Here is a 25,345-nt window from a genome sequence, read left to right as displayed (position 1 = left end):
GTGATTCACCGGAGCCCCTCGGTCACCCCTCGGTCACCCCCCGGCCCTGTGCGACCCCCGGTGTTCCCCCACGACCCCCCGAACCGGGGATGGACCCCCGGGACATCCCTTCCCCCACCCCGGGCTGCACCACGCGCTCTCCCCCCTCCCCTCCCAACCCCAATGGTCTCTCCCACGCGCGCGCGGAGGGGGCGTGGCCTCGCCCGCCAGCCAATCAACCCGCAGCGCGGGCGGTGACGTCACCACGATGGGCGGGGCTCCTTTAAAACCCCGGGGCGGGGCGGGCGCGGCCGCAGTCTCGGCCCGCTCGGCGCCGCTCGGGTGAGTTCCTGCCGCTCCTGTCGCCATCCTCCCGCTCCCTCCCCTCTCCCTCTATCGCGATAGTCGCGCCTCTCGCTGCCGCCGGGTCCTTCCCCCTCCCCCACCCTCCCCTCCCCCTCCTTTTCCCGCCCTGGAGCGCGCGGGCCGCGCGAGCTGTGCGCGTGCGCGGTGAGGGGTGGGTGGGGGAGGGGAGGGAGGGGCGGGGCTGGCGCGCGCCGTTGGCGGGAGAGGCACTTCCGGGGTTTCGGCGCCCACGTGGCCGCGTGGGGAGCCACGTGGGGGGGGCGAGGGTGACGTCAGCGGGATGGTGATGACGTCACGGGGGTTGCCTCTAGGATGGGGGGCTCCCCGCAGCGCTGTGACGTCACTGGTGGGGGGTCCCGCCGGGAAATGATGTCACAGATAGAGGGTGTTGTTTAGGGGTGACGTCACAGCGGGAATTCCCCGCCGAGGTGGAGGGTTGTGACGTCACAAGCGCTCCTCCGTTCCCCAGGTTATAACGTCACCGCAGGGGCCGGGCCCCGCCCTATGACGTCACAGCCGCCCCCACCCCCCCACGCATGGCGGCAGAGGAGGGGAAGCTGTTCGTGGGAGGTTTGAACTATGACACCGACGAGCAAGGCCTGGAGCAGCACTTCAGCTCCTTCGGGCCCATCTCCGAGGGTGAGAAACCCCAAAAGACACCCAAAAAAAACCCCCAAAAACACCACAAAAGAACCCCAACCCCCCCCAAAAAAAACCCCAAAACAACTCTAAAAAAAACTCCAAAAAATCCCAAAAAAACCCCCAAAAATCCCCTCAAAAAACCAAAAAAAAAAACCCCAAAAACACCCCAAAATACCCCAGAAAAACCCCCCAAAAAACCCTGAAAAACCTCAAAAAACACCCCAAAAAACTCCCCAAAAAAACCAAAACCCCCCAAAAAAAAAACCCCAAAAACCCCACAAAAGACCCCAAAAACCCCCAAACCCCCAAAAAAAACCCCAAAAATTCCCAAAAAAACCCCAGAACACCCCAAACCCCCCAAAATCCCAACCCCCCAAAAAACCTGAAAAAAACCCCCAAAATCCCCAAAAACTCCTCCTGGATCCCCAAAACCCCGGGACCCCCAAACCCCACAAGCACCCCAAGCTTTCCCCATAATCCCCCAAAAATTCCTGGAGATGCCCCAAATCTCTTTTCAGGACTTTGTTTCCTCTTGAACTCTCCTGTAATCTCCCAAAACTCTCTCTGAGACCCTTCTTCACCCCATTTTATTTTTATAGGATAAAAAAGGATCCCCAAAACCTTCTAGGATGCCTTAAATCCCATTTTTGACCCAACTTTTGGGGCCACAACACCCCTGGCTGCCTTTCCCCCTCCAAAATCCAACTTTATCTCACAATTAACGGCATTAATTCAGGAATTTGGGGTTTTTTCCCTTTCTGCGCCCCCATTTTGGGGTTTCCTGTGGGTTTTTTGGGGTTCTCTGACCCTTTTTTTTCCCCTCTCAGTGGTGGTGGTGAAGGACAGGGAGACCCAACGCTCCCGAGGTTTCGGATTTGTCACCTTCACCAACCCCGAGCATGCCAGCGACGCCATGCAGGCCATGAACGGCGAGGTGGGGATGGTTTGGGGGGATTTGGGGGTCCTGGGGGGAAGGGTCCTCAAGGGGTCTGGGTGGGAATTTGGAAGTGAGATCTAGTGGGGTCTGGGTGGGATTTGGGATTCCCTAAAGGGGTCTGGGGGAATTTGGGGGTCCTGGCAGGGAATTTGGGGTCCTCAAGGGGTCTGGGGGAAGTTGGGGGGTTGGGGGTCCTGGGGGAAATTTGGGGTTTCCAGAGGGACTGGGGAGATTTGGGGTCCCCAGGGGGTCTGGGTGATTTGGGGAGATTTGGGGTCCTCAATGGGGTCTGGGTGGGATTTGGGATTCCCTAAAGGGGTCTGGGGGAATTTGGGGGTCCTGGCAGGGAATTTGGGGTCCTCAAGGGGGTCTGGGTGGGAATTTGGGGGGGATTTGGGGGTCCTGGGGGGGAATTTGGGGTCCCCAGGAGGGTCTGAGACACCCTAAAAAGGCTTTGGGGGGCATTTGGGATTCCCTAGAATGGGTGTGGGGGTGATTTGGGGTCCCCAAGAGGGTCTGAGACTCCCTAAAGATCGCCAAAAGACATCCTGAAAAGGCTTTGGGGTGCATTTGGGATTCCCCAAAGAGGGTGTGGGGGCGATTTGGGGGTCCTCAAGGGGTTTGGGTGGGATTTGGGGTCTCCAAGAGGGTTTGAGACATCCCAAAGAGGCTTTAGGGGGCATTTGGGATTCCCTAAAGTGGGTCTGGGGGGGAATTTGGGGGTCCTGAGGGGGTCTGGGGGGGAATTTGGGGGTCCTGGGTGGCATTTGGGATCCCTAAGGGGGTCCTGGGGGGTGTTTTGGGGTCCTGAAGAGGGTTTGGGGGAGGATTTGGGATCCCCAAGGGGGTCTGGGGGGTGTTTGGGGTCCCTGAGTGGGGCTGGGGGTGGAATGTAAACCCTGACAGGGTGTGGGGCGCTCAGAGGGTGCCGAAGTGACCCCAAAAACTTCCAAATGACCCCAAAAAACCCCAAAAGTGGCCCCAAAAAAGCCCAAATGACTCCAAAAACCTCCAAATCACCCCAAAAAAACCCCAAGTGACCCCAAAAAACTCCAAAATGATGCAAAAAAAAGCCCCAAATGACCCCAAAAAACTCCCAAAATGACCCCAAAAAATCTCCAAAGTAACCCCAAAAAACCCCAAATGACCCCAAAAAAAACCCCAAATGACCCCAACCCTTGGCAGTGCCTGGACGGGCGGCAGATCCGCGTGGATCACGCCGGGAAATCCCCCCGAGGAGCCCGGGGGGGCTATGGGGGCAACCGGGGCAGAGGCCGGGGCTACGGCCGAGGTGAGAGCGGTGCTGGGGGCTGGGGAGGGGGTTTGGGGGGTCTGTGAGGGGTTTTGGGGTCTTCAGGGGTTTGGGGTGGGGGTTAGGGGGGTTTTTTTGGGGGTTTGGGGTGGGTTGGTTGGGTTTTTTGGGGTGGGTTAATGGGATTTTGGGGTGGGTTGTTGGAGTTTTGGGGTGTTGTTGGATTTGGGGATGTTTGGTTTTGGGGTGGTTTTGTTTTGGGTGCTTTGGGTTTTGAAGGGTTATTTTGGTTTGGTGGGTTAATGGGATTTTGGGTGGTATGGTTTGGGGTGGGTTAATTGGGTTTTTGGGGTGGGTTAATTGGAGTTTTGGGGGTGGGTCAGTTGGATTTGGGGGATGTTAATTGAGTTTTTGGGGTGGGTTAATTTGGATTTTGGGGTGGGTTAGTTGGATTTTGGGGATGTTAATTGGTTTTGAGTTCGTTCATTGGATTGTGGGGTGATGTAGTTTGGTTTTGGGGTGGTTTAATTGGATTTTTGGGGTGGGTTAATGGGGTTTTTGGGGTGGGTTAGTTGGGTTTGGGGGATGTTAATTGGATTTTTGGGGTGGTTTAATTGGATTTTGGGGTGCATTAATTGGGTTTTGAAGTGGGTTATTTTGGATTTTGGGTGGGTTAATGGGATTTTGGGGTGGTTTAGTTGGTTATGGGGGATGTTAATTGGATTTGAGTTGGTTAATTGGATTTTGGGGTGAGCTAGTTTGGGTTTCGGGTGGTTTAATTGGATTTTGGGTGGGTTAGTTGGATTTGGGGGATGTTAACTGGGTTTTTGGGGTGCGTTAATGGGATTTTGAGGTGCATTAATTGGGTTTTGAAGCGAGTTAGTTTGGATATTGGGGTGGGTTAATGGGATTTTGGGGTGAGCTAGTTTGGTTTTGAGGGGTTAATTGGATTTTTGGGGTGGGATAATTGTATTTTTGGGGTGAGTTTAAGGAGGTTGGGGAGCACTGGGATCTCACAGCGACTCGGGAAGGGCAGCAGAATTTTTGGGGCAATCGGAGATTTGGGGTTTGAGAATTTGGGGAGGTTTGGGGTATATCAAAGACAGTTTTTTATGATTTTTTTCCTCTACAATCCTATAAAATTTGGGGTTTTCCCTGCAGGAGGAGGCGACCGAGGCTATGGGGGTCGCTATGATGGGCGCAGCGGGGGGCTCGGGGGTCCCGGGACTATGGCGGCGGTGAGTGGGGAGGGGGCTGGGGGGGGCTGGGGAGGTTTGGGGGTCCTGGGGAGGGGTTTGGGGTCCTGGAGGAGGTTTGGGGGATGGGGGATCCAGGGGGTCTTGGGAGGTTTTGGGGGATCCAGGGGTTCTGGGGAGTTTGGGGTTGGGGATCCAGGGGTCTTGGGGAGGTTTTGGGGATTCAGGGTCCTGGGGAGGTTTTGGGGGTCCTGGGGAGGGGTTTGGGGTGTTAGGGGATTGCTGGTGAACTGGGGGAGATTTTGGGGGTCCTGGGGGAGGTTTTGGGGGGAATTTGGGGATCAAGGGGTTCTGGGGAGGTTTGGGGGTTTAGGGGATCCAGGGGTCTTGGGGAGGTTTTAGGGGATCCAGGGGTCCTGGGGGAGGTTTTGGGGTCTGGGAGGTTTTGGGGGTGTTTAGGGGGTTGCTGGTGGACCTGGGGAGATTTTGGGGGTCTTGGGGAGGTTTGGAGGAATTTGGGGATCAGGGTCCTGGGGAGGATTTGGGAATTTGGGGGATCAGGGTCCTGGGGAGATTTGGGGAATTTGGGATCCAGGGTCCTGGGGAGGTTTTGGGATCAGGGTTTCTGGGGAGGTTTGGGGGAATTTGGGGATCGGGTGGGGGGATGGGTTGGGGGGTCTGGGGAGGTTTGGGAATTTGGGGGATCCAGGGGGTCCTGGGGAGGTTTTGGGGGTCCTGGGGAGGTTTGTTGGGTTGTGGTGGTTGGGAGGGGTCTTGGGGAGGTTTTGGGGTCCTGGGGGAGGTTTTGGGGGGAATTTGGGGGATCCAGGGGGTCCTGGGGAGGTTTTGGGGGTCCTGGGGAGGTTTTGGGGGGTTTAGGGGATCCAGGGGGTCTTGGGGGAGGTTTTGGGGGGAATTTGGGGGATCATGGGGGTCCTGGAGGTCCTGGGGAGGGGTCTGGGGTGGAGGAGGAGGGTCTTAGAGATGTTCTGCAAGAGCTGGAGGGTCTTTTGGGAGGGTCTGGGGGTTTTTTGGGGGTTTCTAGGGCTGTTTTGGGGTCTTTCAGGGAGTTCCTGGTCCACCTGGGGTGTGTTTTTGGGGTCCCAGGGGGCAATTTTGGGGTTCCCAGGGGGATTCCTGAGTGTCAGTGAGGAGCTGGAATAACCCAGGGGGGTTTCTATAAATTTGGGGAGGGGTCTCAGGTGTTTCCCACCCCCCTGAACCCCCATTTGCCCCCCCAGGAACCAGGGGGGCTACGGCGAGCGTTTCCCCTCAGCCTCCTACCGGGACAACTACGACAACTGAGGTAGGGACATTGGGGACAGGGGGGGTGGCACCCCCGAAAGTGACCCCTGGGGACAGGGGACACCCTGGGGACACCCCCTGCACACCCCTCTGGACCCCCAAACCTCAATTTTTTGGGGGAAAGCTGCAGTTTTCTAAACTTTCCCTGATGATTTTGAGGGGATTTTAGGGGGTTTTGCTCCCAAATCTCCCCTTCTTCCCCCCCAAAGCTGAATTTTGGGGGTCTGAGGGAGGTTTTTGGGGGTCTGGGGGAGGTTTTTGCCTCCCCCCCAATAATTTTGGGGTCTCCCCACCACTCCATCCCCAATTTTAAGGGATTTGGGGAATCTCAAACCCTTAAAATTCTTACTGTGAAAAGACCACAATGTTTTCCACCCCTTCAATCATTTTGGGATGGTTTTGGGATTTTCTACCACTGACAAAAATCATCTTTTTGGGGGGGTTTTTGAACCCCCTGAATGATTTTTTTGGGGGTCTCTGAGCCTTCCCAGACCCCATTTCAGGGTTTTTAGGACAATCCCAAACTCACAGGGGATGGTTTTGGGTTCCTCCCGTGTCCCCCACTCTGGGGGGGGTTTGGGGTCCCTAAATCCCCCAATTTCCCCCACTGATCTCCTTCTCATCCTCAGCTCGGACCTCGGTGCTGGATTTTGGGGGGGCCCCTCCCCCCCCAGGCCATGGATGGACGCCGAGGGGGGGGTGGGGCGTGATGGGGGGAGGGGAGAGGGGGGGAACCCCGAATTTGTACAACTCTCGGTTTTATTAAAGGTCAGAGCCCTTCCCGAAATGCTGGTGGTTTTTGGGGTGATCTCGATCCTAAAGGGGGGATTTTGGGGGTTCAGAGCCTGTGGGGTGACAGTGAGGGACTTGGGGACAGGATGGGGACATTGGATGGGATGGGATGAAGGATTTGGGGGCAGGACGAGGGACAGGATGGGGATATGGGGATGGGATGGGGACACAGGGATGGGATTGGGGACAGGATGGGGACAGGATAAAGGACACGGGGATGGGATTGGGGACAGGATTTAGGATTTGGGGACAGGATGGGGATAAAGGACACGGGGATGGGATTGGGGACAGGATTTAGGATTTGGGGACAGGACTGGGACACAGAAACAGGACTGGGGACAGGTTGAGGACAGGATTTAGGACATGGGGACAGGAGGGGGACACAGGGATAGGATTGGGGACAGGTTGGGGACAGGATAAAGGACACAGGGACAGGATAAAGGACACGGGGATGGGATTGGGGACAGGATTTAGGGTTTGGGGACAGATTGGGACACAGAAACGGAATGGGGGACAGGTTAAGGACAGGATAAAGGACACAGGGACAGGGTGGTGACACAGGGACACGATAAAGGACACCACACCTCCGTCGTTACCAAAGGTTTATTTCCCAGTGAGGGTTCAGTACAAAATCGGGGTGTAAATGAGGGGTGTGGCCCTTTAAGCGGGGCGGAGCTTCAAAAAGGGGGCGTGGTTTGGGTGTTAGTAGTGGGTGGGGCAAGTGTGAGTGACAGCGGAGGGGGCGGGGCTTCCCGCGAGGGCCCAGCCCCCTGGAGGCCCCTGATTGGGTGAGCCGGGAAAGGGGGCGTGGCCTCAATGAGGGGCGGGGCTTTCCCGGCACCTTCAAAGGGCCACGCCCAGGTGGGGCCCGACGCCAGCGCCTTAAAGGGGCCACACGTTGAGAGGGGACATCCCCCGTTAAACGGGCCACGCCCGGCAGAGCCCCTTTAAATGGTCCCACAAGCGGCGCCTTAAAAGGGCAACGCGCCTGAAGGGGGTGGGGTCTCCGTTCAAAAGCGCGCGCCCGTTTTAAGACTCTTCAAACGGCACCCGGTGGGGCCCACCGGGGAGGGCAGAGGGTCCCTAAAGAGGGGAGGAGTCCCGAAAAGAGGGGAGGGGTCCCGAAAAGAGGGCAGGGGTCCCCAAAGCCCCCCGGGGTCCTTCCTCAGGGCTCATCCTCCATGCTGAGGCTGCTGCGGGGGCTGGAGGCTCGCGAGGGTCCCGGCGAGGCCAGCAGAGCCCCCGGGGGTCCCAGCGGGGACAGCGCCCCCCCCTCGTCCATCAGGATGTCCTGGAATGTCCCCTCGGGTCCCCCCAGCGCCAGGGGCAGCGCCAGCCCCGGCGGGAGCTCCTCGGGCAGCTCCAGCAGGCACTGCGGGGTGGGGGGACCTCCCGGGGGGAAGGGGGGACCCCCCGAGGGATCCTCGCAGCCCCCCTCGGCCATGGTGGGGGTCAGGGGGAGCCCGTGGAGTTGGGCCTGGAGCTCCAGTTCCTGGGGGGGCGTGGGGGGGTCGGTGAGACGAATATCCCAAATATTTCCCCGTGAATATCCCAAATATTCTCCCATGACTGTCCCTAACAGTCCCTTACAAATATCCCAAATGTTTCCCCACAAATATTCCAAATATCACCCCATGAAAAGCCCAAATATTCCCCAACAAATACCCCAAATATTCCCCCCAAATAATCCCAATTTCCCACCCCAATCCCAAACTCCTGGACCTGATCCCAAATCCCCAGTCCCATCCCACCTGCACGCGGAGCTGCAGGCTGCGGTTCGCCTGCTCCAGGCGCTGCTGGTGAAGCTCCAACTCTCTTGATCTCTGCGTTTCCTTCTGCAGCTTCCGGATGTAATCCACCGACGCCTTCAGGATGGTGCCTTTGTTCCAGCGCATCTCCCTGCCAGGACCCAAGGCAGCTGGGGTCAGCCCAGGGTCCCTTCCAGGACCTCCCATGGCAATTCTTGGATGTGTTTCCCTTCCAGGACCTGCCCTGAATACCAGGGATCCTCCCAATGGATCTTCCAGGACCTCCCATGGAAGTTCTTGGAAGAAATTCCCTTCCAGGACCTGCCCTGGAACCTTCCCAATATGTTCTCCAGGACTTTACATGAGAGTTATTTAATACATTTTCCTTCCAGGACCTGCCCTGAATACTGGGGACCCTCTCAATGTATCTTCTAGGACCTTCCTTGGAACTCCCTGGCTGTGTTTCCCTTCCAGGACCTGCCCTGGAACCTTCCCAAGGTCCCTTCCAGGACCTGCCAGCACATTTTTGGACACCGGGATCCCTCCAGAACCCACCACGGAGATCAAGTTTCCCTTCCAGGACCCATCATGGAGCTGCCTGGATTTGTTTTCCTTCCAGGACCTGTTCTGGACATCCCTGGATGCCAAATTTCCCTTCCAGGACCCACCCTGGGAGCCTCTAAGTCTCCAATTTCCTTTCCAGGATTCTCCATGAGACTCCCAGGATGTGTTTCCCTTCCAGGACCTGCCCTGGATGCCCCAAAATGCCAAATTTCCCTTCCAGGACCTGCCCTGGATGCCCCAAAATGCCAAATTTCCCTTCCAGGACCTGCCCTGGATGCCCCAAAATGCCAAATTTTCCTTTCAGGACTCATCCTGGAAACCCTTAAATGTCAAATTTCCCTTCCAGGACCTGCCTGGATGCGCCAAAAGGCCAAATTTCCCTGCCAGGACCTGCCCTGGAAACCTTTAAATGCCCAATTTCCCTTCCAGGACCCTCCCCGGGGGTCCCACGCCCCCCCAGGACCCCTCCCCACTCACGGGTCGTTGGATTTGGGGATCAAAGTTCCCAATTCCTTGATCCGATCGTTGATGTTGAAGCGCCGGCGCCGCTCGACTGCGGGGAGGGAAAGGTGAGACCCCCGGTGACACCCCAAAACTGCCCAGGATCCTCCTGGGACCCCCCAAAACTGCCCAGGACCCCCCAAAACCACCCAGGACCCCCTAGGACCTCACTGGGACCACCCAGGACCACCCAAAACTACCCAGGACCCCCCTGAGACCCCCTGGGACCACCCAGGACCCCCCAAAATCCGCCCAGGACCCCCCAAAACCCATCCAGGACTCCCCAAAACCACTCAGGATCCCCCTGAGACCCCCTAGGACCCCCAAACCACCCAGGACCCCCTAGACCCAGGCCCTGAGCGACCCCAAAACCCACCCAGGACCCCCAGGACCCCCAGACCCCTAGGACCCCCAAACCACCCAGGACACCCCTAGGACCCCCCAGGATCCTCTAGGACCCCCCTGAGACCCCCCAGGACCCCCAGACTCACTGAGGTTGTGGTTATCCTTCTTCTGCCTCTCCTTCAGCAGCGCCTTGGCCTCTGTTTCTGGGGGGTGGGGCACAGTCAGAGACCCCTCCCCAAAATACTGACCCCCACATCCCACCCTCAAGGAGCCCCCTGCCCGGGGGAGCCCCAAAATCAGCCCCAGAGACCCCCCGGGACCCCCATGGGACCACCGGGGTGACCCCCTGAGCCTTTTAATCCCCCGAAGACCACTCCCCATTATGGGGAAAGCCCACCCCTTTTAACCCTTTAAGGATCTCCACTCCAAAGACCCCTCCCCACCCCTCAAAGACCCCTCCCCACCTTCCAGACCCCCAAAGACCCTTCCCCACCCCCCAAAGACCCCTCTCCATTCCCCAGAGCCCCCCAAAGACCCCTTCCCACCCTCAAAGACCCCTCCCCACCCCTCCCAGCGCCCCCAAAGACCCTTCCCCACCCCTCAAAGACCCTTCCCCACCTCCCAGAGCCCCCAAAGACCCTCCCACCTTCCAGACCCCCAAAGACCCCTCCCCTCCCCCAAAGACCCCTCCCCAGCCCCCCGGAGCTCCCCAGAGCCCCCCCTACCCGAGAGCTCGGCCTTGACCCGCGGCAGCTCAGCCGGACAGGAGCTGCTCCCGCCCTGGGGGGGGCTGAACACCTCCAGCAGAGCTCCTGGCGCCGGGAGCTGCGGGGAGGGCGTGGTCAGAGCGGCCACGCCCACCCAGCACCACACCCAGCCACGCCCAACCCACCCCGGCCACGCCCACCCAGCCCAAACCACCCCCCGGGGGGCTTCAGACCCTCCCAGGTGGGGTTGGGGGAGTGTCGGTGAGGCCACGCCCATTTCTGGCCAAGCCACGCCCTCGCTGACCACGCCCACCCCAGGATTGGCCACGCCTCATTCTGCAGAACCAGATAGCCATCAATCAAATTGGTTGGCCACGCCCCCTCTTGGCCACACCCCTTTATCCTTATATGGCAATAAGCCACGCCCACATGCCCTTATATGGCAACGAGCCACGCCCTGACCATATATGGGCAAAGCCACACCCTCATCTCCCTGTAGCCCCGCCCCCATGGGTGAAAGGGGCGTGGCTGTGCAGGCCCCGCCCCCCCAATCTCTTAAAGGGGCAGCGCACCGTGCTGGGCAGGGTGAGAGGCGCCTCGGCCGGGCCGAAGCTGAGCAGGTCATCGTAGCTGGACTCCAGGCTGATGATCTCATCGATGACGTCATCGATCTGCGCCGGAAATGGTGAAATGGCGTCAGGGAGATCCCCGGAACACCCCGGTGACGTCATGGTTCCACCAATGACGTCATCGCCTCTTAGCACAGTCCTGATTGTTGTGTGATGTCATCGCTGCCTTTTATGACATCATCGCTTCTTATCGCATCCCCCTCCCCCTGTATGATGTCATCACTGGCTCTTATGACGTCACCACCGTCCTTTATCACATCCCCACGCCTCTGCGTGACGTCATCATCCCAATTTGTGACGTCATCGACCCCACCTTGTGACATCACCGCTTCTCACATCGCTCGTTATCACATCCTGAGCCCCTTATGACATCACGACACCGCTTGTGACATCACTGCCCTCCATTACCACATCCCTACACTCTCTTATGACATCATCGTCCCCTTTATGACATCACCAGCCCCACTGTGACATCACCAGCCTCCTTATCGCATTCCCACCGCCCTGTGTGACATCACCACCCTTTTTATGACATCATCACCCTCTTTATCACTTGATACTTGACTTCATCATCCCTTTAATGACATCACTGTCCTCCTTATCTCATGCTTTATCACGTTGATTACATCAATACCCCGTTGATGACATCACCATCCTCCTTATCACATTCCCACCGCCCTGTGTGACATCACCACCCTTTTTATGACATCACCACCCCCTTATCTCATCCCTTATCACGTTGATGACATCATCACCCCTTCAATGACATCACCACCCCCTTATCCCATTCCTTATCACCTCCCTTATCACACTGATGATGTCATCATCCTTTTTATGACATCATCACCCTCCTTATGCCATTCCTTATCCCACCCCTTATCTCGTTCATGATGTCATCATCCCTTCAATGACATCACGACCTTTGTTATCACTTCCCTTATCACGTTGATGACGTCATCACCCCTTCAATGACATCACCACCCCCTTATCCCCTTCCTTATCACATCCGTTATCACACTGATGACGTCACCACCCCCCTCCCCACCCCCCCCAGCCCCTCACCTCCTTCTCGTGGTGCAGCCCTCCCCGGGGGGGGCTGAGGGGGGGCTCGGGGGGGGCGGGCGGTGGTCCCGGGGGGCTCTCCCCCCCTCCCCGGCCGCGGGCGTGGCTCAGGTACTGCCGCAGCTGCTGCCGCTGCGCCGCCCGCAGGTGGTACCGGGTGGGGTTCTCCAGGTGGGTCTGCACCTGGGAAAGGGGGCAGAGGGGTGAGGGGATCCCCAAAAATCTGCAGAGAACGCTCCCCAGACAGCCCCGAGCCCCCCGAGGGTTACCCCGAATTTAGGGAGATACACAGAGCCTGGTGTGGCAACCCTGAGTGCCTCGTGGGTCAGAGATGCCCAAAAATCCAGTCCCAAAATCGCCAGTCTTCCCCAAATCTGTTCCCAAAATCGCCAGAATCTTCCCCAAATCCGTTCCCAAAATTGCCAGAACATCCCTCAAATCCATTCCCCAAAATTGCCAGAACATCCCCCAAACCCATTCCCCAAATTCCCACAATTCCCCAAATCCGTTCCCAAAATTGCCAAAACATCCCCCAAATCCATTCCCAGAATTCCTCAAATTCCTCAAATTCCCCTGCTCCCCCCAAATCCATTCCCCAAATCCCTCTGGATCCCCAAATCCATTCCCCAAATTCCCACAATTCCCTAAATCCCCCTGCTCCCCCCAAATTCCCACAGCACCCCCACATCCTCCTGCCCCAACATCCCAAATTTCCTCCCCAAACCTCCTTTATTTTCCCCCCAAATCCCCCCAAATCCCCCCAACCACCCTGCAAACCAAACTCCAACCTCAAATTCCCCAAATCCACCCCAAACCCACCCCAAATCCCCAAACTTCGCCAAAACCCTGAAATGTCCAGTCCACCCAAACCCCAAAATCCAAACTCACCCCAAACCCCTCAAACTCTCTAAATCCCCCCAATTCAGTCCACCCAAATCCCCCAAAACCCATCCCAAAACCTCAAATCCCCTAGCTCCCAAATCCCCAAATCGCCCTAAACCACTCCAAACTCCCAACTCCCAAATCCCCCTAAATCCACCCCAAACCTTCAAACCCCAAATCCACCCCAAACTCCACCCCAATCCCCCTAATCCACCCCAACCAACCCAAACTCTAAACCACCCCAAACTCACTCCCAAAACCTCCTCCTCCTCCCCGCCCCCCCCTTCCCTCACCTTCAGCACCTCGGGGGGCACATGGGGGGGGGCGCGGGGGGTCGGGACCCCCACGGCGATGGCGGGGGAGGGGCTGGGGGTGCCGCTGGGGGCCGGGGGGGGCGCGGGGGGGTCTCTCCTCTCGCGCTGCTCCTGCTCCTGGGCCTGAGCTCTCCGGGCTGCTGCCGCAGCAGCACCCGGAGGAGGGGGCGCGGGGGGTCCCCATGGCCCCGGGGGGCGGCGCCGGAGCTGCGGGGAGGGAGGGGTTAATTCAGGGGAGGGGGTGAGGGGGTGCTGAGGGTTTGGGGAGGTTTGGGGTGGGTTTGGGGGGTTTGGAGGGGGGATTTGGGGTTTGGGAGGTGGGGGTCCCAGGGCAGGGATTTGGGGGTTTGGGGACATTTCGGGGGATTTGGGGGAGTTTGTCAAAATCAGAGGGATTTGTGGACTTGGGGACATTTTGTGGGGATCTGGGACATTCCAGATTTGGGTCATTTGGGGATATTTCAGGCGGTTTAGGATGGTTGGGACACTTCGGGGATTTGGGGACATTTCAGTGGGATTTGGGGACATTTCAGGGGGATTTGGGGTGGACTTGGGGACACTTTGGGGGATTTGGGGTGGATTTGGAGATATTTCAGGGGGTTTAGGATGGGTTTGGGGACACTTTGGGGTGATTTGGGGGAATTTGGGGACATTTCAGGGGGTTTGGGGACATTTTGGGGGCTCGGGGTGGGTTTGGGGATCTGGGACATTTCGGAGGCATTTGGGGTAGATTTGGGGACATTTCAGGATATTTGAGGTGGATTTGGGGACATTTTGGGGGGATTTGGGGACATTTCAGGGGATTTGGGGTAGATTTGGGGACATATCAGGGGCTTTGGGGACATTTCGGGGGGCTCGGAGTGGATTTAGGACATTTGGAGGCATTCGGGGTAGATTTGGGGACATTTTGGGGGTTTTGGGACATTTGGGGGATTTGGGGAGAATTTGGGGACTTTCAGAGGCATTTGGGGTAGATTTGGGGACATTTGGGGGATTGGGGGAAATCTGAGGACATTTCAGGGGATTTGGGGTAGATTTGGGGACATTTGGGGGGAATTTAGGGCGGGAGGTCTCTCAGGTCAGGGTATTTGGGGTGGGGGTCCCATACCTGGGGGGCAGCGGTTGGCTCTTGAGGCAGTAGAAAGGCCCGGGGGGCTCTGTGGGGGTCCCGGGGGTGTCCCCGGGGTGGGGGTCTCCAGCAGGGGGGTCACTGGGGGTGTCACCCCCCCCGGGAGGGTCCCACTCGATGTCGGCCACGATGCCAGACTCGGGCAGCACCGAGCTCAGGCTGGGGGGCACGGGGGGGTCAGCGGGCTGGGGACCCCCAGAGTGACCTCATAGACCCCCAGAGTGACCCCATGGAGCTCCAGATTGACCCCATGGACCCTCAGCATGACCCCATGGACCCCCAGATTGACCCCATAGACCCCTGGAGTGACCCCATGGAGCCCCAGAGTGACCTCATGGACTTCCAGAGTGACCCCAAAGCCCCACAGAGTGACCCCACAGACCCCCAGAGTGACCCCATGGACTTCCAGAGTGACCCCACGGACTTCCAGAGTGACCCCTAGACCCCCCAGTTGACCCCAAAGCCCCCCAGAGTGACCCCACGGACCCCAGAGTGACCTCATGGACCCCCAGAGTGACCCCATAGACCCCCAGAGTGACCCCATAGACCCCCAGAGTGACCCCATGGACTTCCAGAGTGACCCCATGGACCCCCAGATTGACCTCAGGGATCCCCAGATTGACCCCAAAGCCCCCCAGATCGACCCCAGATTGACCTCATGGACCCCCAGACCCCCCCAAACTGACCCCAAAACCCCCCAGATTGACCCCAGACCCCCCAAATCCCCCCAGAACCCTCCCAAACCTCCCCCAGCCCCATCCTGGATCCTTCAAACCCCCCCAAAACCCCCATCCCGCCCCCCCAAAACCCCTCCTGGCCCCCCCCAGATCCCCCCAAATCCCCTCACCTGAGCAGCCGCAGGGTCTCGGGGGCGCTGGGTCCTTCCAGCAGCACGAACACCGTGGGGGGGCCGTGGGGGGGCACCGGGGGGGGCCCGGGGGGGGCTGGGACCCCCCCGGCCTCCCCACGGGACATCGCCCCCCCCCCCCGCGCCCCACGGCGACACTCGGGGGGTCCTGGGGGGGTTTTATGGGGTTTGGGGGGGAATTGGGGCTATGGGGGGTCGCTATGGGGTTGGGGGGATTGGGGGGTTATGGGGTCCTGACGGGGCTGGGGGCTATGGGGATCGCTATAGGGTTTCGGGGGATGTTTGGGATCGCTAGGGCTGGAGGGAGATGTTGGGGGCCCTATAGGGCAGGGGGTTCCGGGGGTCTCTATGGCCAGGGGGGGTTCCGGGGGCCCTATGGCCAGGGGGGGTCAGTCCAGCCGGGGGTCCCCAAGTGAGTTCCCGGGGGGGGGGGAGGGGCAGCCGGAACCTCCCCAAACCTGACGGAGCTCCGGGAATGGGGGGGCTGGGGGGGGGGCGAGCCTGGGGGTCTCCCCAAAATCCCGGGGGTCTCTCGGGGTGTCCCCGCGCTCCCGGGGGGGTCCCGGGGGGTCCCGTCGGGGCCGCGGGGCCTCGGCAGGAAGCGCGGGGGGGGGGGGAGGGGGAGGTGCCGGGAAGTGACATCACGGGGCGGGGGGGGGACACGCAGGGGGGACCCCGACATCCCGCCCGCGCTCCCCGCCAGGCTCCGCCGGACCCCCTCCCCGAAATCCGCGACCCCCGGGGCTGGCGGGGACCCGCGCGGGCCTCCTGCGACCCCCGGGGGGCGCGCGGGGCTGAGCCCCCTCCCCTCCTGCCCCTCCCCCGCCCGGAGCCCCCGGCCCGCCCGGCAGCGACCCCCCGGAACAGGTGAGGGGGGCAGGGGGGATTGGGGGGCTCGGGGACCCCCGGGGAGGGGACACGGCGGGGTTTGTCGCTGTGGGGGGTGGGGGGCGCAGCCGGGTCCGTTTTGGGGGGAGGGGGCTGCGCTGGGGTCCTTTTGGGGGGTGGGGGCGGCACTGGGACCCTCCGAGACCCCCGAGCGGTGGGTCTGTGTGGGGAGGGGGCGACCCTCGGACCCCCCCGGTGCTTTTTGGGGTGCGGCGACCCCTTTTGGGGGGGCGGGGTGACCCCCTGGACCCTGCGGCCCTCTGGGGGGGCGGCGGTGACCCCCTGACCCCCGGGGGGGGTTTGGGGGGTTTTTGGGGGGTGGGTGACCCCCAGCTCCGGGGTGGGGAGGAACCCCCAACCCCCCGTGGTCTGTTTTAGGGGAGGGGGTGACCCCAGACCCCCCGGGGCTGTTTTTGGGGGGATTTTGGGGTCGGGGGTGAGCTGAGCCCCCCCCGGCTCGGTTCTGGGGGGTCTCGGGGGGGTTTGGGGTGGGTTTGGGGTGGGTTTGGGGGTTTTTTGGGGGTTCAGGGTCCGCTCCGGGCGCGGGGGGAGGGGCAGGGCAGGCGGAAGCAGGAGGAGAAGCCGGGAATTGGGAGCGGGAGGAGGTGACAGTTGGGGACAGCGGTGACCCCAAGGCCTGACCCCAACCCCGCAGCCCCCCATGGGCACCGAGCCCCCGCCCGGCCCGCGATGGAGGTGAGGGGCCACATCCTCCCCCCGGGCACCTACAGCCCCGCAGGTACGGCAGCGCTGCCACCTCCCTGGCACCTCCCTGTCACCTCCCTGTCACCTCCCTGTCACCTCCCTGGGGCTTCGCGACCCCCGCGGTGTCACCCCAAAACCCCCCCGAATTCTGCCCCAATTCCGGAGCGCTGGGGATCCCCGCTGTCCCCAACCCTTGGTGACCTCCGGGACTTCCAGCCCCTGGTGGCACCTGGTGCTCCCGACCCTTGGTGGCTCCCGGTGTCCCCAAGCCCTGGTGATCCTCGGTGTCCCCATCTCTGATCCTCGGTGGCCCCCTGTCCCCCCAGCCCCTGGCGGCTCGCGGTGTCCCCAGTTCTTGGTGACACTCAGTGCTTCCAACTCCTGATCCACGGTGACCGCTCTGGTGTCCTCAGCCCCTGGTGTCCCCCGGTGTCCCCTGGTGTCCCCAAGCCCTGCTGCCCCCCGGTGTCTCTGATCCCTGCAGGATCTGCCCTCTGCTCCCTGCTGACCCCTGACCTGTGTCCCCTCACCTGTCCCCTGGCCATGCCACGTCCCTGCCCCTCCCTTCTCCTGTCCCCTGCCCTTCCCTGTGACCCTACTGTGTCCGTGCCCTGTCCCTGCCCTGTCCCTTGCCTTGCCCTGTCCCTTGTCGCTGTGCCCTGTCCCTGCCCTGTCGCCATCCTGTCCCTGTCCCTGCTGTGTCCCCTGCCCTGTCCCTGTCCCCTGGCTCGTCCCTGTCCCCTGTTCCTGCTGTGTCTCCTGCTCCATCCCTGTCTGCTGCCCTGTCCATGGCCTGTCCCCTGTCCCTGTCCCCTGTTCCCATCCTGTCCCCTGTCCCTACCGTGTTCCCTGCCCTGTCCCCTGTCCCTGTCGGGTCCCCGACTGTCCCCTGTCCCCCGCCCTGTCCCCTGTCCCTGTCCCCATCCTGTCCCCTGTCCCCTGCCCTGTCCCTGTCGGGTCCCCGACTGTCGCCTGCCCTGTCCCCTGTCCCCATCCTGTCCCCTGTCCCCTGTCCCCTGTCCCCATCCTGTCCCTGTCCCTGGCCCTGTCCCTGTCCGTGTCCCTGACTGTCCCCTGGCGCAGGGGGGGCCGCAGGGCGGCTGCAGGAGCTGCGGGAACGCCAGCGGGGGCTGCGCCAGGCGCTGGGGCTGCGCCTGCGGGAGCTGCGGCGCCTCTGCCTGCAGGAGGCCGTGAGTGACCCCTGAGTGACCCTGGACACCCTGAGTGACCCCTGAGGGACCCCTGAGTGACCCTGAGTGACCCCAGAGTGACCCCCGAGGGACCCCAAACCCCTGAGTTCCCTCCCTGCATCACCCCTAACCCCACTCTGGGACCCCTGCCCACTCTGGACACCCTGAGTGACACCTGAGTGACCCTGAGTGACCCCCGAGGGACCCCCGGGTGACCCCAAAACCCTGAGCTGCATCACCCCTGACCTCCCTTGGCACCCCTGTCCACACTGTGACCCCAGAGTGACCCCCCTGGACACCCTGAGTGACCCCAGAGTGACCCCCAGAGTGACCCCAAAACCCTTAGCTCCCTCCCTGCATCACCCCTGACCCCCTCAGGGACCCTCTCCCACACTGGACATCCTGAGTGACCCCAAAACCTTGACCCCCCCCATCCCAGAGTCACTGCTGACCTCCTTCTGGGACCCCCGTGTCCATACTGGACACCCAGAGTGACCCCAGAGTGACCCCAGAGTGACCCCAAAACCCTGAGCTCCCTCCCTGAGTCACCCCTAACCCCTCTCTGGGACCCCTGCCCGCGCTGGGCACCCTGAGTGACCCTTGGGACCCCCAAAGTGACCCTTGGGACCCCCAAAGTGACCCTCAAACTCTGACCACCCCTCCCCATGTCCCCCCTGATCTCTGTCCCAGAATCCTGCTGGACACCTGGAGTGACCCCTGACCTTTGACCCCCAGGGTTCCCCCAAACCCCTCCACACCCCCTGGGACCCCCAAAACTGCTTCCTGCCCCCCTGACCCCCCCGTTGCAGGAGCTGACGGGGAAGTTGCCCCCCGAGTACCCCCTGGAGCCCGGAGAGAGACCCCAGCCCCCCCCGCGACGCCGCTCCGGGGGACCCCCGCGGGGACCCCCCCCTGAGGTAGGTGTGGGGACACGGGGGGACACGGGAGGGACAAAGTGTCCTTCTGGAGGGGATCCATCCCAAATCCCACCCCCAGACCCCCGTGGTGACCCCCAGACCCTCGGTGTCCCCTCGTGGCCCCGTGGTGACCCCCTGGTGCTCCCCACACCCTGAGGGTCCCAGTGTCCCCGTGGTGTCCCCGTGGTGTCCCCTGATGGCCCCCGGAGCCCCCACGGTGGTCCCCATTCCCTGTGTGTCACCCACAGTGGCCCCTGTACCCCGATGGTGGCTCCCGTCCCCCCGTGTGTCACATGGGGACCCCAATGTCCTGCGGGTCCCCACATGCTCTGGTATGTCCCTCGTGTGTCCCTTGTGTGTCCCCGTGGTGTCCCCTGGTCCTCATGGTGTCCCTATGGTGTCCTTTTGGTCCCTGTGGTGTCCCCATGGTGTCCCCGTGGTGTTCTTGGTGTCCCCATGGTGTCCCCCTGGTCCTTGTGGTGTCCCCATGGTGTCCCCATGGTGTCTCCCTGGTCCCTGTGGTGTCCCCCTGGTGTCCCCCTGGTGTCCCTATGGTGTCCCCATGGTCCTTGTGGTGTCCCCATGGTGTCCCTCTGGTCCCCCTGGTGTCCCCATGGTGTCTCCCTGGTCCCCCTGGTGTCCCCATGGTGTCCCCAGGACTCCCATGGTGTCCCCAAACCCCGCATGCACCCCGATGTCTCCCTGCCTGCTCCCAAATCCTTGTCCCCTTCCCTGCTCCATTCCCCCACACTCCCCTTTTCCCTCTCCTGTCCCCATTTTTCCATTTTGTCCCCATTTCTTCCCGTTCCCCCCATTTCTCCTAATTTCCCCCATTTCTTCTATTTTTCCCCATTTCTCCCATTTCTTCCAGCTGCTGGAGACCACCCAACCTTTCCCCATTTCCCCATTTTTCCCACATTTCTCCCCATTTTTCCTGTCCAGCATGGCAGGCCCAGCTGCTGGAGACGGTGCAGCCCTTTTCCATTCCCTCATTTTTCCCTTTTTTCCCCCCATTTCTCCCCATTTACCTGTTCCAGGTGTGCCAGGCTGTGTCGGTAGGCCCAGGTGCTGGAGATCTTGCGACCCTTTCCCATTCCCTCACTTTTCCATGTTTTCCCCACATTTCTCTCTATTTTCCCCACATTTCTCTCTGTTTCCTCCACATTTCTCCCCATTTTCCCCACATTTCTCCTCATTTCCCCCACATTTCTCCCCATTTCCCCCACATTTCTCTCTATTTTCCCCTCACTCCAGGTGTGCCGTGCCCGGCGGGAAGCTCAGGCCCAGGCCTAGGCCCCGACCCTTTCCCATTCCCTCACTTTTCCCCGTTTTCCCCACATTTCTCCCCATTTTCCATGCATTTGTCTCTATTTTCCCCACATTTTTCCCCATTTTCCCCACATTTCTCCCCATTTTCCCACTCCAGGTGTGCTGGACACAGCGGTAGGCCCAAGGCCCAGGCTCCGACCCTTTCCCATTCCCTTACTTTCCCCCATTTTCCCCACACTTCTCCCCATTTTCCCCTCATTTCTTCCCATTTTCCCCACATTTCTCCCCATTATCCACACATTTCTCCCCATTTTCCCCACATTTCTCCCCGTTCTCCCCATGTTTCTCTCACCCCAGGTGTGCCGGGTGCGGCGCAAGGCGCAGGCCCAGGCCCTGACCCTTTCCCATTCCCTCACTTTCCCCCATTTTCCCCCCATTTCTCCCCATTTCCCCCACATTTCTTCCCATTTTCCCCTCATTCCAGGTGTGCCTTGCCTGGCGAGAAGTGCAGGCCAATGTGCAGGCCCAGGCCTAGGCCCCGACCCTTTCCCATTCCCTCACTTATCCCCATTTTCCCCACATTTCTCCCCATTTTCCCCACGTTTCTCCCCATTTTCCCCACATTTCTCCCCGTTTTCCCTCCGCAGGTGTGCCATGCCTGGCAGGAGGCGCAGGCCCAGGCCCTGACCCTCTCCCATTCCCTCACTTATCCCCATTTTCCCCCCATTTCTCCCCATTTTCCCCCCATTTCTCCCCATTTTCCCCACGTTTCTCCCCATTTTCCCCACGTTTCTCCCCGTTTCCCTCCGCAGGTGTGCCGTGCCCGGCGGGAGGCACAGGCCCAGGTGCAGGTGCAGGCCCAGGTGCTGGAGGCTGCCCGCCGGCTGGCCGCAGTGCCCGGTTTGCCCCCCGAGCAGCGGCGCCGGCGGCAGCGCCTGCAGGCCGAGGCTGCCCAGCGGCTCCGGCAGCTCCGGGCGCAGCTGGGACCCCCGGGACAGGGTGAGGGAGGAAGGGGATTGGGGGTTTGGGGGTCTTTGGGGTGCTGGGAGACGTGGGAGGTCTTGGGGGGTCAGGAGGTTTTTGGGGCATTGGGGGGTCAGGGGGTTTTTGGGGCATCGGGGGTTAATAAGGGGTTAATACGGGGTCAGGGTAGTTTTTGGGGCACCAGAGGAAAAGAGGGTCAGGGGTCCTTGGGGCACTTGGGGGTCTTTAAGGCGATTAGGGGGGAATCAGGGACTCCTTAGGGTATTTGGGGTACCAGGGGGTCCTTTGGGTATGGAGGGGAAAAGGGGGTTCAGGGGGTTTTGGGGTTAAAAAGGGGTCAGGGGTCTTTGGGGCACCTGGGGGGTCTTTTTTGAGAACAAAGAGAATTCAGGAGCTCCTTAGGGTATTTGGGGTACCAGGGGGTCAGGGGGTGTGGAGGGAAAAAGGAGGTTCTGGGGTTTTTGGGGTTAAAAAGGGGTCAGGGGGTTTTTGGGGCACCAGAGGAAAAGGGGGTCAGGGGTCTTTGGGACACTTGGGAGGTCTTTGAGGGTATTAGGGGGCAATCAGGGGCTCCTTAGGGTATTTGGGGTATCAGGGGCTCCTTGGGGTATGGAGGGAAAAAGGGGCTCAGGGGGTTTTTGGGGGTCAAGGGGTTCCTTGGGGCACTGGGTGTCCCTAGAGCACGGGGAGCAGGGTTGGGGGGCACAGAGATTTTGGGGTGGGGAGGGCAGATTTGGGGGGTCCTGGCAGCTCTGACCCCCCCTGTGACTCCCCCAGATGAGAACGGCTCTCTGTGCGACCTCCCCGCGCTGGAGAACGGTGAGTGAGGGGCTGGGGACATCTTGGGGGGCTACCTGGGGACATCTGGGGGGCTACCTGGACACCTGGGTGACCCTGGGGGGCTACCTGGACACCTGGGGACCCCCAGAATGGGTTACCTGGACACCTGGGTGACCCCTGGGGGTCACCAGGATGTCTGGGACCCCCCTGGACCTCCTTGAGGAGAAGTTTCTGGAGCATTTAGGACCCCCAGCGTGGTCACCCGGCTCTGTGTGACCCCCGGGGTGTCACCTGGCCCCCTGACCACCCCCGCGTGTCCCCCCAGGAGCCCTGCCCCCCCCGAAGCCCCCCCCGGGCGGACCCGGCCGCCCCTCCCCGCCCCGGGCCGGCTCCAGCAGCCCCGACCGTCGCCCCCCGCCCTGGACCCCCGACATCCCCCCGGGGCGCCGCAGCTCCCTCGCCAGCCCCGCCAGGTGCGTGAGCCCCAAAAATCCCCTTTTCCACCCCAAAACCCCCCCTGGGGGGCTCCCCAGCCCCGCTGACCGGGTCTGCCCCTCCCCAGCCCGGCGCGGACCCTCCCCCGCAGCGCTTCCAGTTTCGAGGGTCGCAGCGTTCCGGCCACGCCCGTGCTGGCCAGGAGCCCCCGCGGGCCCCCCCTGTGCCGGTGAGGGCTCGGGGGGCTCGAGATGGGGGGGATTTGGGGGGTGGGAAGCGGGGGAGGAGGTTTGGAAGACCCCAGCCCCTTCCTCTGCCCTCGCTGTGTCCCCCTCCCCACCCCCGAGGTGCCTGGGGGGCAATTTGGGGGGTGGGCAGGGGCGGAGGGGGACTAAGGGGGGAAAATTTGGGGGGTGGGCAGCAGGACAGGGGTGCAGGGGGGGCTTTGGAGGACCCCAACCCCTCCGTGTGACCCCCCTGTCCCCACTTTTCACCCCGAGATGTCCAGGAAGGGGCAATTTGGGGACAATCTGGGGGTAATTCGGGAGGTTTGGAGAGCAAGAGATGGGTCTGGGGGGGTAATTTGGGGGGCGGGCAGGGGATATTTAGGGTTGCTTGAAGACCCCAACCCCTCCGTGTGACCCCTCTGTCCCCCCCTTTCAACCCCGATGCCCTGGGGGGGCAATTTGGGGACAATCTGGGGGTAATTTGGGGACAATCTCGGGGCAATTTAGGGACAATCTGAGGGTAATTCGGGCGGTTTGGGGAGCAAGCGATGGGTCTGGGGGGGTAATTCGGGGGGCGGGCAGGGGCGTTTAGGGTTGCTTTCAGCCCCCAACCCCTCCACATGACCCCCCCCGCCCCATTCCAGCCCCGAGGCCCCCGGTTTGCCCCCCCGGCCCTGGTCGGGCAGTCAGGACTCGCAGCTCGGAGGACCCCCAGCTCCCGGCCCGCCCCCCCCCGGCGCCCCCCGCACCCGCCGCAGCAACAGCTCCGAGGCTCTGATCGACTGGGGGGGACCCCCGGAGACCCCCCCGGAGGCAGCGCGGGGTCGAGGGGGGGGTCCCGGCGGTCCTGGGGGGGTCGCCCCCCCCTCGGCGGAGCAGCGGCGCAGCCAGAAGTGGCTGGCGCTGGAGGGGCTGCGGGATTGGTACCTGCGGCACACCGGGACCCCCCCGGCCCCCCGCATGGGACCCCCGCCCGCCGCCGGGCCCGCCTGGGCGCCCCCCCCGCGCCGCCGGGACCCCCCCGGGCTGCCCCACTCGCTCAGCTACGCCGGGGCTTTGGCGCCCAGGTACGGGGGGGCTCCCCGGGGGTACCGCGCCCCCCTCTTTTAGGGGGGTGGGATGGGCTGGGGGGGCGGGGAGGGGGGTTTGGGGGTGTTGGGGACACCCCTCGTATTGGGGGTCCCCGTGTCTGAATGTCCCCCGCCCCGTTTTGGGGATCCCCTGTTGACTGGGGGTCCCGATGTCCAAATCCCCGCCCCATTTTGGGGACCAGCTGTGCCTTAGTGACCCCCCGTGTCTGAATGTCCCCCCCGTTTTGGGGACCCCCACCACTGGGGACACCCCTTTTGGCCATGTCCGAGTGTCCCCCACCCCCCATTTGGGGTCCCCCCGTCCGTAAGGGAACCCAAAATGTCCCCAAATTGGGGATTCCCACTTGGGGTCCCCCAAACCCCCCTTCCAGCCCACCCAAATTTGGGGTCTCACCTCCCCAATTCCCCCCCCAAACCCCCAATTTTGGGGCTCCTCCTCCCCTCTCAGGGGGTCTCTCCTCCACCTGCTCTGTTTTTCCCTTTTCTCCATTCTGGGGACCAAACTGGGGGTCCCGGGGGGGTGACAGAACTCGGGGGGTGGGGGAGGACCAGGAGGGGACCCCGGGCAGATTTGGGGGTCATTTTGGGGGGGCCTAACACCTTTTTCTCTTTTCTCTCTCTGTTCTTTTCCCGTTTTTCTGTTGATTTTTTTCTCTTTTCCTTTGATTTCTTCTTTATTTCCTTTTTTTTGTCGCTTTTCTCTCCCTTCCCCCACCCCCCCAGGGCCTCCGGGGACACCCCCGGTGCCACCCCCCCTCCTCCCCTGGACCCACAGCCCCCCGGGACCCTCGTGTGACCCCCAAACCCACCCCCGGCCATGGGGAGGGGTCTCCAGGTTGCCGGGAGGGGTTTTCCCTAAATTCGGGGGGGGAAATCCCCAAAATGGCGGCCCCCCCTCGGCCGCTCCTGGCGAGTGGCCGGTTTTTGGGGGGGTCCCCGTCGCTCGCCCCCCTCGGGGGGTCTGGCGGGGTTGGGGGGGGCGGGGGGGTCGCACATTGGGGTTCAATACAGGGACTTGCTGCCACCGCTGCCTCCGCCTCTTTTTTGGGGGGAAACGCTGCGGTTTTGGGGCTCCTGGGTGCCAATAAAGCTCCTGTGGGGTCTCTGGGGAGGGTGGGGGATTCATGGGGGTCCTGTGCAGCCTGGGGAGGGGGTGTACACCCATATAATACATATATTCCTATATCATTTGGGGGTTCATGGGATGCCTATATAGGGAGTCTATAGGGTCCTATTTAATTTGGGGGTCCTTGGAGCCCCTGTATAATTTGGGGGAGGTCTTTGGGGTCCTGTATGATGTGTAGGGAGGTCTATAGGGACCCTAGGTGGGACCACCCAGTCCCTGTATCCCCCGGGGGATTCCTCACGGCCCTATAGAGACCCCTATAGAGGGGTGTGGCTCAGTTCCCGCAAGCCACGCCCACACGGTGAAGCCACGCCCCTTGGGATTAACAATTACAATGATGCCACACCCAATTAGGCCACGCCCCTATACCAGAAGCCACGCCCCCTGGCCCCACATCTCCCCAGCGGCCGGCGCGACCAATCAGCGGCCGGGGGAGGCGGGCGGGGCGCTTCGCTATTGGACGGCCTTGGGACGCCGCGCTGCCATTGGCGGCGGGGGCGGGAGGGGGCGGAGCG

General features: G+C 61.6%; 4 protein-coding genes across 6 annotated transcripts in view; 2 read left to right on the top strand and 2 right to left on the bottom strand.

Annotated features, from left to right (window-relative positions):
- The window catches only part of RPL10 (ribosomal protein L10), a 117,718-nt gene that overhangs the window by 7,495 nt on the left and 84,878 nt on the right, over positions 1–25,345 (bottom strand). Inside the window, exon 7 of one of the 2 annotated variants that reach the window (XM_085046442.1) lies at positions 15,563–16,594. The exons of the other annotated variant lie outside the window; for it this stretch is intronic. Within the exon in view, the coding sequence (XP_084902568.1) occupies positions 15,592–16,594 (1,003 nt within the window). The 3' untranslated portion in view covers positions 15,563–15,591. Of the gene's footprint in view, positions 1–15,562; positions 16,595–25,345 lie in introns of those variants that run through there. 2 annotated transcript variants of the gene reach the window in all.
- Positions 234–6,464, top strand: RBM3 (RNA binding motif protein 3). The gene is made up of 7 exons (XM_085046613.1): positions 234–321; positions 815–984; positions 1,815–1,921; positions 3,110–3,215; positions 4,338–4,394; positions 4,524–4,551; positions 5,614–6,464. The coding sequence occupies exons 2-7, from the start codon at positions 882–884 to the stop codon at positions 5,675–5,677; spliced, it is 465 nt and encodes a 154-aa protein (XP_084902739.1). The 5' UTR covers positions 234–321; positions 815–881; the 3' UTR covers positions 5,678–6,464.
- Positions 7,055–15,405, bottom strand: TFE3 (transcription factor binding to IGHM enhancer 3). Its single transcript, XM_085046612.1, has 10 exons — positions 15,198–15,405; positions 14,333–14,509; positions 13,201–13,399; positions 12,026–12,208; positions 10,907–11,005; positions 10,353–10,452; positions 9,774–9,830; positions 9,259–9,334; positions 8,221–8,368; positions 7,055–7,961 (listed from the first exon to the last, which is right to left on the bottom strand). The coding sequence occupies exons 1-10, from the start codon at positions 15,323–15,325 to the stop codon at positions 7,635–7,637; spliced, it is 1,494 nt and encodes a 497-aa protein (XP_084902738.1). The 5' UTR covers positions 15,326–15,405; the 3' UTR covers positions 7,055–7,634.
- CCDC120 (coiled-coil domain containing 120) lies at positions 15,953–24,728 on the top strand. 2 transcript variants are annotated; one of them, XM_085046477.1, is made up of 11 exons: positions 15,953–16,085; positions 16,762–16,845; positions 17,895–18,001; positions 18,811–18,918; positions 19,167–19,250; positions 21,000–21,186; positions 21,949–21,990; positions 22,277–22,424; positions 22,514–22,615; positions 23,258–23,680; positions 24,428–24,728. In XM_085046477.1, the coding sequence occupies exons 2-11, from the start codon at positions 16,797–16,799 to the stop codon at positions 24,498–24,500; spliced, it is 1,323 nt and encodes a 440-aa protein (XP_084902603.1). In that variant the 5' UTR covers positions 15,953–16,085; positions 16,762–16,796; the 3' UTR covers positions 24,501–24,728. The 2 variants fall into 2 exon arrangements, with proteins under 2 accessions (XP_084902603.1, XP_084902604.1); XM_085046478.1 differs by lacking the exon at positions 19,167–19,250.

Source organism: Lichenostomus cassidix, unplaced genomic scaffold (genome assembly GCF_008360975.1).
Source record: "Lichenostomus cassidix isolate B80296 unplaced genomic scaffold, HeHo_3.0 HiC_scaffold_40, whole genome shotgun sequence".
NCBI classification, from domain to species: domain Eukaryota; kingdom Metazoa; phylum Chordata; class Aves; order Passeriformes; family Meliphagidae; genus Lichenostomus; species Lichenostomus cassidix.
Note: the sequence above shows the minus strand (reverse complement) of the source record. Positions and strands in the feature narration are given on the sequence as shown.

What these genes read in the sequence shown, in the direction of transcription:
- RBM3 (XM_085046613.1), top strand. Translation starts at nt 882, where the DNA reads ATGGCGGCAGAGGAGGGGAAGCTGTTCGTGGGAGGTTTGAACTATGAC. An exon ending in CTTCGGGCCCATCTCCGAGG is followed by an intron (nt 985 to 1,814) that starts GTGAGAAACCCC and finishes TTCCCCTCTCAG; the next exon opens with TGGTGGTGGTGAAGGACAGG. An exon ending in TGCAGGCCATGAACGGCGAG is followed by an intron (nt 1,922 to 3,109) that starts GTGGGGATGGTT and finishes AACCCTTGGCAG; the next exon opens with TGCCTGGACGGGCGGCAGAT.
- TFE3 (XM_085046612.1), bottom strand. Translation starts at nt 15,325, where the DNA reads ATGTCCCGTGGGGAGGCCGGGGGGGTCCCAGCCCCCCCCGGGCCCCCC. An exon ending in CTCTCACCCTGCCCAGCACG is followed by an intron (nt 10,453 to 10,906) that starts GTGCGCTGCCCC and finishes CCCTCCCCGCAG; the next exon opens with CTCCCGGCGCCAGGAGCTCT. An exon ending in GCCTGCAGCTCCGCGTGCAG is followed by an intron (nt 7,962 to 8,220) that starts GTGGGATGGGAC and finishes ACGCCCCCCCAG; the next exon opens with GAACTGGAGCTCCAGGCCCA.
- CCDC120 (XM_085046477.1), top strand. Translation starts at nt 16,797, where the DNA reads ATGGAGGTGAGGGGCCACATCCTCCCCCCGGGCACCTACAGCCCCGCA. An exon ending in GCGGGTCCCCACATGCTCTG is followed by an intron (nt 19,251 to 20,999) that starts GTATGTCCCTCG and finishes TTCCCTCCGCAG; the next exon opens with GTGTGCCGTGCCCGGCGGGA. An exon ending in CCTCCCCGCGCTGGAGAACG is followed by an intron (nt 21,991 to 22,276) that starts GTGAGTGAGGGG and finishes GTGTCCCCCCAG; the next exon opens with GAGCCCTGCCCCCCCCGAAG.